This window comes from Sinocyclocheilus rhinocerous, unplaced genomic scaffold (genome assembly GCF_001515625.1).
Source record: "Sinocyclocheilus rhinocerous isolate Xijiao unplaced genomic scaffold, SAMN03320098_v1.1 scaffold813, whole genome shotgun sequence".
Lineage (NCBI taxonomy): Eukaryota > Metazoa > Chordata > Actinopteri > Cypriniformes > Cyprinidae > Sinocyclocheilus > Sinocyclocheilus rhinocerous.
This window is the reverse complement of record NW_015654524.1, coordinates 196,939-209,422: the sequence shown is the minus strand read 5'-3', so window position 1 is coordinate 209,422 and position 12,484 is coordinate 196,939. Positions and strand designations below refer to the sequence as shown.

At 36.0% G+C, this 12,484-nt stretch overlaps 1 protein-coding gene across 1 annotated transcript in view; it reads right to left on the bottom strand.

The window, feature by feature from the left end:
- Positions 1 to 12,484, bottom strand: part of trabd2b (TraB domain containing 2B) — an 87,432-nt gene that overhangs the window by 32,093 nt on the left and 42,855 nt on the right. The window contains exon 3 of the mRNA XM_016524332.1: positions 7,436 to 7,582. Within this exon, the coding sequence (XP_016379818.1) occupies positions 7,436 to 7,582 (147 nt within the window). The remainder of the gene's footprint in view (positions 1 to 7,435; positions 7,583 to 12,484) is intronic.

Here is a 12,484-nt window from a genome sequence, read left to right as displayed (position 1 = left end):
CCCCAACATAACACACAGTATAGAAAGCCTTCAGTGTGTTGAAGAGTGTCTGCTGTACAGGGTCTGTACAGAAGCTGGAGTATGGAAGTATGGATGGTTATATAATGTAATAATCTTAAATTATGAAATGTTGTAGATAGAGAGTATGCAATATTTATATAGTAGGGCCTAATATACTTTGTTGTTTTTTTTACTAAGACCTAACTCATAACTGACATTTAATTAGTTCATGTTCACATTATCCTTGAATGTGCTTTAGTTTGCTGTCCATAGTGAAAGGGTTAGTTCACCCAAAAATGAAAATTCTGTCATTAATTACTCACCCTCATGTCGTTCCAAACCCGTGAGACCTTTGTTCATCTTCGGAACACAAATTAAGATATTTTTTTTTTTTAAATAAATAAATATATAACCAGTGGTGTTCAATTTACGTTAGAGTCTTTCTTGACATCTTGGCCACAGTTGTAATAAAATTAAGTATAATTGATTTCCTCTTTTAGATTTAATATAACACTATAACATTACTATCATTAAAAAATTTACTGCTACTACAGTAAATTAAAATAATACGTTGTTTAAAAAAGCTTCTTCCTCTGCAATGCTGTTTATAGCCTCAATTTTCTAATTATTTTAGATTTTTGATCTCCATAGCACTGCAAAGTAGAGTTTTCAGTGTATAATTTGACTTTGTTGGGTTTTCAGTGCTTTTACAGCAAGTGCATTGTGACATTGTTAGGAAAATTGTGGAAACTTGTCTAGATTCATCTCAATTTTAAGGTTTGTCATTGTAAAAAAAATAATAATAATAATTTAAAAAAACTTCATGGCAGTCCATTGCCACCCCAAAGTAAAAAATAAAAAAAGATAAAATAAATATTATAATTTTATGTATCATATGATATAAAATTGTGATATACAATGTTGCAATTACAAGAATTGAAGTCTTAATTATAAGAAGTTGCAGTACAAAAGATAAATAGGTGCAATTATAAGTCAAAAGTAAAAAATGCCATGCGTAAATTGCAATTTTGAGATATATAGGCTCAATTACCTTTTTTTTTTTTTACTTGGGCTTCCACATGCTTGGAATCCATCTTTGGAATTGGAAAAGTGTGTATAGATCTTTGAAAGAGAGCAAGACATTAGGGATTATATATGGTTATGGAGCTCAATTCTGGACCTTTTGCTGCCCAGAAAGGTAGTAAGGACATCGTTAAAATAGTCCATGTGACATCAGTGGTTCAACCTTAATTTAATGAAGCTACAAGAATACTTGCACAAAGAAAATAAAAATAACGACTTTATTCAACAATTTGTTCTTTTTTGTGTCAGTCTTTGACGCGTGTTTATAACATTAGTAGTTCTGTTGCTGTCTATGCAGGATCAGAAAGCACTCGGATTTCATCAAAAATATCTCAATTTGTGTTCTGAAAATGAACGAAGGTCTTACAGCTTTTTTTTACTTGGGCTTCTATGTGTTTGGAATCCATCTTTGGAATTGGAAAAGTGTGTATAGATCTTTGAAAGAGAGCAAGACATTAGGGATTATATATGGTTATGGAGCTCAATTCTGGACCTTTTGCTCTAATTGATGGTCAGAAACACAGCGCTTCCCATGTCTTGACCGGCTATACATACACCAGAGATGGGGGGGGGGATAATGGTACAGGGACGGAGGAAGCGAGAGAGACTTAAAAGGGAAACTGTGAGGTGGCCTCTTGTTAGAATCCAGAGCTCTGGAACGTCTAAATAATATGTTTGTGTATCTGACCCTCCATAGACAGCAATGCAACTACAATGTTCAAGGCCCAGAAAGGTAGTAAGGACATCGTTAAAATAGTCCATGTGACATCAGTGGTTCAACCTTAATTTAATGAAGCTACAAGAATACTTGCACAAAGAAAATAAAAATAACGACTTTATTCAACAATTTGTTCTTTTTTGTGTCAGTCTTTGACGCGTGTTTATAACATTAGTAGTTCTGTTGCTGTCTATGCAGGATCAGAAAGCACTCGGATTTCATCAAAAATATCTCAATTTGTGTTCTGAAAATGAACGAAGGTCTTACAGCTTTGTAACGACATGAGGGTGAGTAATTAATGACAGAATTTTCATTTTCGGGTGAACTATCCCTTGAAGAGACTTGAGCAAAAGACTCGACTTACACTCAAGTCAAGTACTACATAATTTCAGCATGGAGTACAGGAGCAGAATAGAGAGAGAATGAGAAAGAGAGGCATAAAGCGATAAAAGAGAGAGCACAGATACCTTATCAGGCAGCAGAGCCATTAGCTGCCCTGCGTCTGACCTTTGCAGGAAATATGGAACAACAGAAAGATATTTCCTCCCTTCCTCGTCTTACTGCTCCCTCACATTTTTCCTGAAATGTTCGTTCTCTCTCTCACTATGTGTGTGTGCCGTTGCTTTAGTCTTTTAGTGTGTTGCAGGGTGAAGTGGAGAATTATAGGCCATCCATCAGAAGGAACCTGCTGCTGCTCAAACTTTAAGCTCAACCAGCTATACATACACCAGAGGGGGGGGGGATAATGGTACAGGGACGGAGGAAGCGAGAGAGACTTAAAAGGGAAACTGTGAGGTGGCCTCTTGTTAGAATCCAGAGCTCTGGAACGTCTAAATAATATGTTTGTGTATTTATCCATACGCCCTGCTAATGAGAGAACAGTTTGGAAATGGAGAGGCAGAGGGGGTAAATATGGCTATACACGTGTGTTTATCTGAGAGATTCCTGCCTGTGCACTAAAGAACTGAAGTGCAGTGGAGCAGAAAGCCATACATTTGGCTCCACAATGTGTGTGTGTGTTCAGACACTGATAGATGAACTGCTGTACCCCTGTAAGCATCCAAACCTTTTACAGAAGGCCTTTCCTGTAATGCATTATTTAATATGATTTTTTAAAGTAATTTTTTGAGTAATTGCTCATTCCTCAGCATACTGGCTGACAAAATAATGACACGTCCTGTATTTATCACTCCTATTTCATGATATTGTTTCTCAAATTCAATGAGTTCAGTGATACTTCCGCATTGCTGACACCCTGCCAAGAGACATATTGGACATCCAGACACTTGCGTTCATCTTCTAGGGTACAATTAGTTCTATGACAACTGTGACAAAATCCTTGATGGCCACAATAAAATTTCCAGTGTCACGCTCTTTGAAAGGAGAGAAGATATCAATAGTCCGGGTGACACTCTGCACTGCAAGCAATTGCCCGTGGAAATCTTATCAAAAAGGGAGTGAGAAATATTACAGATTAGCTACAGCAATAACAAAGAGTCCTTGATTTCCCCTCAATGCATGCAATAATGACTTTAATGGTCCTTATTAGGCATCAATTTTTCATTAACCAAATTGCCATTAGACCCAAGTGAACAGAGAGCCATGGCTGTAGGAGCTGGCATGGTTACGCCGACTCAAAGAATCATTGTGTTCATAAACTCCCTCTACATGAGGTGGAATAAATTAGATTTCCATTCATGTTGCTTTCATGCTGGAAAGTACAATAGGAATCCTGCACGATATGTACAGGCATAGAAACACATTCAGACTTGTTAGCATTAGTGCCATTACTGTTGGACTGTGATTTTTCTTTAGTTCAGGAAACAAGCAATGAACATTTATAACTGTCCTAATGCCATGTCCAATACGTTGATGGGTAAAATATTTTGTCAGGTTATCTACAAGTGTGCTTCATATCGTACTAATGAGTTAAACTGTCAAAAAATTCAAAAGTCAAAATAATAATATTAATATAATAACATAACTATAATAATCATATATAATAATATAATATATAAAAAATATTATTAATTTGTAAGTTCATTTTTATTTTATTTATATATTTTATTTATAATATTTTATTTTTATTTTTCATATATATTTATTTTTTTAATTAATGTAATTATTTTTAAATATATTTTTTCAGTAATGTTTCAAAATATTAACTACTAGTCAAAAGTTTGGAATAATATTTATTTTATTTTATTAATTTTTTTATTTCTGAAGAATCATGTGACACTGAAGACTGAAACAATGATTTTTAAAAATAGATTACATTTTAAAATATATTAAAATAGTAAATATTAAACTTTAAAATTGTAGTAATATTTCAAAATAATACTGTTTTACTGTATTTTTATCAAATAAATTCAACCTTGCAGAGCAAGAGACTTCTTTCAAAAACATTGAAAAAAATCTTAATTATTCCAATATTAAGTATTATTTAAATGTTAACATATTTAAATAATAACATTTACATTTTAATATTTGAATCGATTTATTTATTTGTTTTTTAAATATCATTTAAATGTTAACATTAAAATAACATTTGTATTTTAATATTATAGTGAACTTAAGTTTATAGTTTTATTTTTAAATCATTTTAAATATAGGCAAATTAGGCATATTAAATCATTCAAAATATATAGCATAATATTTAATATGCCTATATTTATAATTATGTTATGAGTGATAAATGTTTGATATTATAAACCTATTTTCTATTTGTCTTGTATTGTTGTACTTTTTTCCCAATAAATGAACTTACTGCATTTTTATGCACAAATACACACAGCTCTCTTAAAGGGAAAGCAAGTTTCAAGAGACATTTGAGTGCTCTTAGAAGATTAAATATTTGCCATAATCTATAACTGTGCCTGAGTTATTGCTAGATGATGATCTAAATCTTAAAAATAAATTCAAATACATTTTTTAAAAATTGCAAAAACAATTAAATATTCAATATTAGAAGATAAACGTCTACATCAAATGTGCCATTTTGGACTAGGTAATTCAAGTACAGGGCATCGCAGAGTGAGCAAAAGGACTAATGAACTGTTACTCATTTCTCCATCAGCCACAGTTGGCCAGCCTGTGTGCCACATCCTCAAGAGGACGTCCCATAACTGCTCACAAACCTCCAGCGCAGCAACCAGAGGGTCTCCAGGGGGAGTCCAAGGTGGATCAGACCCATCCCGGCCCAGTCGTGGAAGACGGCTCCAGGTCTTCAACTGACAGCCCTTCTTTAGGCAGCACCGGCGATGCAGGTTGGTCTTTCACTACAGTCCTTAAGTATGAGAACAAAGACATCAATTTCTGATGCATAATAATCTTAGCGCTGCTTGGGCTCAGAGTTAAGCCGGCTTTTAACACTGTAATTTAAATACCCATAATCAGCTGCACAGTGGGGGTCATAGAGGCACTTAACGTTATACACTGAGCGCTGACTGAGAAACCACTCCTTAATCTGCTAATCAGTTGTAGTTGTAAAATCTTTATATAAAAAATAAATAAAGTTCAGTAGTGAATATGAATTTTTCTGATTTCTTACTGCTCTAAACATTTTTCATCAGCTGGATATCACTCTTTGTTGAGTGTTGTGAGGAGTAAAAACTCCATAAGCCAGCGGTGATAATATCAGTCTGTCTATTGAAGGTCGTACTGACATTTGTACACTTTACAAAAGTTTAAACTCCATGTATTCAAACCTGGTATATGCATGGACTTTTCCGGAAATCTCTATAAAGCAATTTTTAGTTTGGAATTTTTAAATTTTTAAATTCGACTGGAAAGATCGATGGAAAAATCAAAGAAATTCAATGGTCAAAAAAGGTGGGCAAGATAATTTGATAGATATCTTAGAATAGTTCAAATGTTTTTGAAAAATGTTTTGTCCATTTTGTTCATTGAGGCTGCATTTATTTGATTAAAAATACAGTAACATTTTGTAAAAATGGTGTTACTTTTTAAAATACCTGTTTTCAGTTTTTATATATTTTAAAATGTAATTTATTCCTGTGATGCAAGCAAAGCTGAATTTTCCCATCTTTCTTCAGTGTCACACGATCCTTCAGAAATCATTCTAATTTGCTGATCTGATGCTCAAGAAACATTTTTTCTTATTATCAGTATTTCTTATCACAACAGCTGTGCTAAACTGTGATAAATTTTTTTCAGGGTTATTTGGTGAATACAAAGTTCAAAAGAACAGCATTTATTTGAAATCTTTTGTGACATGTAAATTACTTAACTGTCATTTTTGATTAGTTAAATGTGTCCTTACTGAATAAATATATATATATATAAAAAAAAATCATACTGACCCCAATCTTTTGAATGGTACTGCACTGTAAGATGATATGAGTTGCCGATAAATTTATATATGGTTTTAGATGAGCAGATCTGTTATTGATTTAATACTGGTGTTTAATGTACTATAAAGTCTCTCAATTCATAACTTTTAAAGCACTGCCTTCAAAACACAGCTTATGTAACAATCCACAGTATTCAACAATAAATTTCAAGTCTGTCAGACTTCAAATCGCCTGCTGTGAGCAATTTTCCTGTCATTATTCATAATCCGTAGGTCTCGGTTTTTATGGCAACTATCAGCTAATAGTTTTGTGCAATAAAAAGATATTTAACCTAATTGCCTGTCAGTTACTATATTAAACAGCTACATGTTCTCAGATTCAGACATCTCACTGTTTTTCGGCACCATGAGAGTTGCATTTTTAAGACAGCCTCACCGTAAGAACTTCCTTCATTTTCGGAACACAAATTAAGATATTTTTGATGAAATCCGAGAGCTTTCTGACCCTCCATAGACAGCAATGCAACTACAATGTTCAAGGCCCAGAAAGGTAGTAAGGACATCGTTAAAATAGTCCATGTGACATCAGTGGTTCAACCTTAATTTAATGAAGCTACAAGAATACTTGCACAAAGAAAATAAAAATAACGACTTTATTCAACAATTTGTTCTTTTTTGTGTCAGTCTTTGACGCGTGTTTATAACATTAGTAGTTCTGTTGCTGTCTATGCAGGATCAGAAAGCACTCGGATTTCATCAAAAATATCTCAATTTGTGTTCTGAAAATGAACGAAGGTCTTACAGCTTTGTAACGACATGAGGGTGAGTAATTAATGACAGAATTTTCATTTTCGGGTGAACTATCCCTTGAAGAGACTTGAGCAAAAGACTCGACTTACACTCAAGTCAAGTACTACATAATTTCCGCATGGAGTACAGGAGCAGAATAGAGAGAGAATGAGAAAGAGAGGCATAAAGCGATAAAAGAGAGAGCACAGATACCTTATCAGGCAGCAGAGCCATTAGCTGCCCTGCGTCTGACCTTTGCAGGAAATATGGAACAACAGAAAGATATTTCCTCCCTTCCTCGTCTTACTGCTCCCTCACATTTTTCCTGAAATGTTCGTTCTCTCTCTCACTATGTGTGTGTGCCGTTGCTTTAGTCTTTTAGTGTGTTGCAGGGTGAAGTGGAGAATTATAGGCCATCCATCAGAAGGAACCTGCTGCTGCTCAAACTTTAAGCTCATAATGACTCCAATACATCACATACATACTCACATGATGCATAGAACAGGACCAGGCTGTGTTTTTGGTGCGCATACCTGGGATGTGTCATGATTGAAGATGATGGAGTTAAGGTCTCCACAGTTATAGTGTGTGATGAGGTCCTCAGTAGTGAAGGCGCCCTGCAGAATGCCTGCACGCAAACTCTCATGCTGCAGTAGAGTCTGGTTTAGAGCAAACAACACCTGCAGACATAGGGAGAGAGAGAGAGAGGGTCAGTTTGTCATTCTGAACGCATAAAATACACAAGTGTAGTCATTCTCACTCCCGCACACACAATATTATGTCACATCGGACATAATGTGTTCACAAACACACTCCTCATTTATTCACACACTATTAACATAGTCCATGTGAACATTTTTCCTTTTAGGGCCTCCCAGATATTACGCCAGCGTACGGCCAGGTACAACTTTGTTGTGTAAGCCAGCCAATTTCTAAAGAAACAGGTATGAGAGAGAGAGAGACAAAAAAGACAGGGAGTGCTCCTTTAAAAACAGCTCTATCTCCAGGGTCCAAGGGTCGTAAATTTACAGCCCCCATTAAAATAAAAAGTAAACCCTCTTTAGAGAGAATTTATGGTGTGCAACAGCCACAGACCACAGCGACACTGCAGCTGTCCCAGACTCCTGGGGTTAAACTTCACACTCCCGCCTACTGCGCTCTCACGCCACGGCTGACTGGCTGACTTGCTCGACTCCGGCTGTCAATCAAAGTTAAGCGTTTTGACAGCAGAGCCTGCTGGAGATGGGAGGAGGGGAGTTTTTTCAGTTATTTTGCATGGAAAGGTAGATTGAATTTCACGCTGTCGTGCATTCTGCTGGCTAACACGTTCGTACCCGATCATGTGTGGTCAGTTGATTTGTGTACTTGATTACACCTCTCTATTCTGGCTGGGACCAGTCACGCTAATTGCCTTGGAGATTTACATGGAGGGTGTGTTTGTGGGCGTGTGTGACAGAAATACAGTAATGAAAATGGTCTATGAAAGCAGTGATGCTGATTGATTTATATACTAGCTTAAAGGCTACAGAAGATTTAGTCCCTGCTTCATGCAGAAAGGTTGGAAATGAGAGTCTGTGCTGTTCGATTTAGCACTTGGAATGAAATACAGATTTCTGTTTTGCTCACTAGTCTGGTGTGCTTTGCCTACACTGTGAGCATCGCCAACAGCAAACCAAGCTTAACATCCCTTTACAGTAAATGTTAAGTTAATGTTAAGTAAATGCCTCTCCTAGAGTAGAACCTTCTCTCATCTTCTCCACATCAGTTCTTGTCCTCTCTCCATAAATCTGTGGATTACACTAGGAGAAAAGTAAAAATACAATTTTATTTTATTTTATTTCATATTTTAAATATGAATATAAGTATATAGTGCAACTAACTACTTTCTCAGCATAGTACATTTTTTTAGCAGTAGTTTAGCTAGCTATCTTTTCTTGTGTGTTATTTTAGTATTATTTATATTACTTACTTACTTAATCCTCTTTGTCCCAAGTGAAACATAAGGCCGCAATGAGATTATTTAAAAACCTTTATAGTATTTAATGATATTTTGAATTAGCTTTTATTTAATACTTTCAATGTAAGTTTTAGTTTGTTTTAATAATTTAGTAAATTACTGTTTTTTTGTCATTTTTATTAGTTTTTGTGTTATTAAAATATTTATATATATTTTATTTTAATTCTGTATAATTCAACATTATATTTTATAAAGTGATTTTTTTTTTTAGGTTTAGTTTAGTTTACGTTTTTGGTAAAACGTTTGTATAGGGAACAATTCTCACTAACTAGTTGCTTATTAGCATGCCTTGTAATATTAATAACATATTGTCTGTTTATTAGTACTTATAAAGCACATATTCTGCATGACCATATTCTACATCCCTAATCCTACCCAATACCTAAACTTAACAACTACCTTACTAACTATTAATAAATAAGCAGTGATTTAGGAGTTTACTGAGGCAACAGTTGTAGTTAATTGTAGTTAGATGTTAATAGTGAGAATTGGAATTTAGAAAAAAAAGTGTGACCAGGTTTTTCATCTAATTATTTATATTTTATTTTATTGCAGCTGAATTACTGAAAACTATTTTTCTTTTAGTTTTACTAACTTGCTCAACACTACCTGAGCCTGATGTTAGTGGGGGTTTGGGAATACTATTTAAACGTTTTTTTAAACCATCTATTTTCAGCCTCCTAGTGCTGTGCAGATCTTTGTCACGCTTCCAGTGCGGTAATCCCAAAATGGACCACGATCAAACCAGCACCAGAAGAGCACAAATGTACTCCATCTATCGCACTTCATATCCAGCCAGCGCTCTGTGCTCTGAGCCGACCCCCTGCCGGCCTTGTAATCGCCGGCCGTTTATTTCGATATTGCGTGTGTTGTTTTATTGTCTTCATTTTTTACACTGCCATGTCATGTCGGGGTGTTGCCCTCCTGTGCAGATGTGCTCTGGCTCCGTGTGCCACGGTATGTACCCACACATGGGAGCTTTATAGTGATGCCAGCTGCTGCAGCGGCCATGGCACGCTCAGATTAGGAGACGGGTGTCTGACCCATCTGCCTCGCTTCTGTGCTGGTGCCAAAAATGAGGAGCTTCCCTTAACCTTAAGCACATTCCATGTGAGAAATAGAGAGATGAAAGAACGACTGGGATGTGATAGATAGAGGGATTAAAGGATGGGATGGCGAGGACGAGAGCGAGCCAGGAAAGAGAATTGGATCATCCTGTGCTCCTTTGCCGTTCATTTGATGGACGGAGTGTGAGAGAGCACAGACATTAAGGCCTGTATGTGTGTGTATGTGGGATGAAGGATGGCTAAAGTGTGTGAGAATGTTCCATTTGTTGAAGTGTGAACACCCTTTAGCATCCATTGTGCTAAACAAAAGCATATTTCCACAGCGCTTTCTCACTGGTAATGGAGATTTCACAGGGCGGTAGGTGTGCGATCTACGCAGATGGACTCTTTTGTGTGTTTTTTGACATGTGAGAGGCTCTGTTTACATTTGGTATTAACATCCGTTTTGGAAGTCATTTTATAACAGGATGATGCCAAATACAAGTGTTAACATATAAAATAAACCTAAAAGGTATATTTGGGAGAAGGAGTGGTGATATTTTCCTTCTTTTTGTGATCGGATCTCCCGAGACGGATCGTAATACCAGGTGAAACCGGGGCCAGAGTCTCATGGGCTGATTAAACACAGAAACCCCTTTGCAAACAACAAAGTTTGGAGAACCCAGTCTGCTGCTGGAACGTTTACCCTTCACCCAAGCATCGCATTCCAAAATTTCATTAGCTGTTTGGAGAGAATAAATAGAGAAAAAGACCCAAGGAGGGAGGGAAACACAAAAGAAGAGAATGTTAATTCCCATGTAATGTTCCCAAATGAGAGGAGGAAAAAGAAACATGCTATTTCATTGACACGTGTGAGTATGGAAGCAGTTGACTTCTTGTTCATTCACGTTAGCAGATTTCTTTTTCCAGTTCAGCTGGTGCAACATACGGCACATGACATTAGCACCTTACACCTTCATTTCTTTGTTTCTCTTTCATTCAACCCTCCAGCATTCACTCGCTTGTCTTCATTGTTGTTTATGGAAAGTTCTGAGGTAGAACAGAGGGATGGATGAAGAGAGGATGGCAAAATAAATAATAGCTGGCTGCAAACACATGCACCACAGCTGGAAGTGATTTAGTCTCTTTTAGAGTGGTCAGAGGCATTATGGGAAAAGTGCAGATGGGCACAGGTGCAGTTGGTGGGCAGTGTGAGCCAAAATCAGCTCAGAGTATCCAAACAGAGAAGGAAAAACAGCAGTCGAGCACAGCTGACCACTTCAAACCAACATCCTGTGGATGACACTTGCTCTTTATTGGTCATTAATTAGAGCTTGTTTTCTGTTTCTTGCCGTCTTTGTCTTTGTCTCTGCACTTTGTTCTCACTCTTGACTGCCTCTTACACAGAGATTTTGTGGATTAGCTTGGGATAACTCAAAACACACTACATGGCATGCAGTTTTTTTTAGTTTCCAGTAATCTTTCAGCAGAACATGTTTTTCACAGCAGTGCTGGCCGAAATTCAGAATAAAAAAATGGCACTTTTCCATTCTTGTGCGTGAATTTGAATTAAAAATGTATTATCGACAAAAATATCACAACGTTTATAAATTCATCTATCAAAATTGTAATCTTTTCATTTTATAGTATGTAATGAACTATTAAATATTAATTACGCCATTAAAAACTACACTTTTATATAAAATAATATAACTTTTTTTGTGTATTTATTTATATTACATTTTAATTGTATTTCCTAAATTAACATGTGAATTAAAATTCTGCTTCTAATTTAATTGCAGTTTAAAAGACATTTTCAATTCAGTTCCGGGTGACGCTCAATCCTATAGATCAAAGACAGTGAGTTACTGGAAATATTTAGACATTTTAATGTTGTTTGACATTCTGCTAAATAATTTTGTGTAACTTTTTCCATTATTTCTCCATGTACTTGGATACATTCCATCAGATGCAAAAAAAAAAAAAAAAGCATCTACAAGTTATGATATCCATCTTCAGCTGACTGAGAAATATTTGATTTGTGAGTAGTTGTAGATGTAAGCAGTTCATGCAGAACAGAGCAGACCCTTTGCAGCATATGCTTATGAAGCCCTTTCTAGACCAAGGTTTTTTTGTTGCTATCTTGCATACTAATTTTACATACTTTCCTTGTCTTGTCTTTTCTTTTAGTCCAGGAGTCTGTGAATTACTGCCAAGAGAAGTCTGGTAGCACATCAATGCCGTTTGGTTTTCCTCTCCTTCCTGGCTTGCTAGACAAATCTCTTCATCTCTCTGTCTAATCTCTCCTTACAGTTGTCTCCATCCTGTCAGTCTCTATGTCTTGAACCCACTGTCTGCCCGCAGTGACCATCTGTGTCTGTTTAATAAGATCATGGAGAGAGTTTCTCTTTTCCTGTCTTTTATTTGCTCTCCCACACCCTCTCTCTCTTTTTGCACTTGTCCAAAAACAAACTCTGCCATTTGACTTGGCAGCACTGGTAGCTGAGTCTTCAGCAATT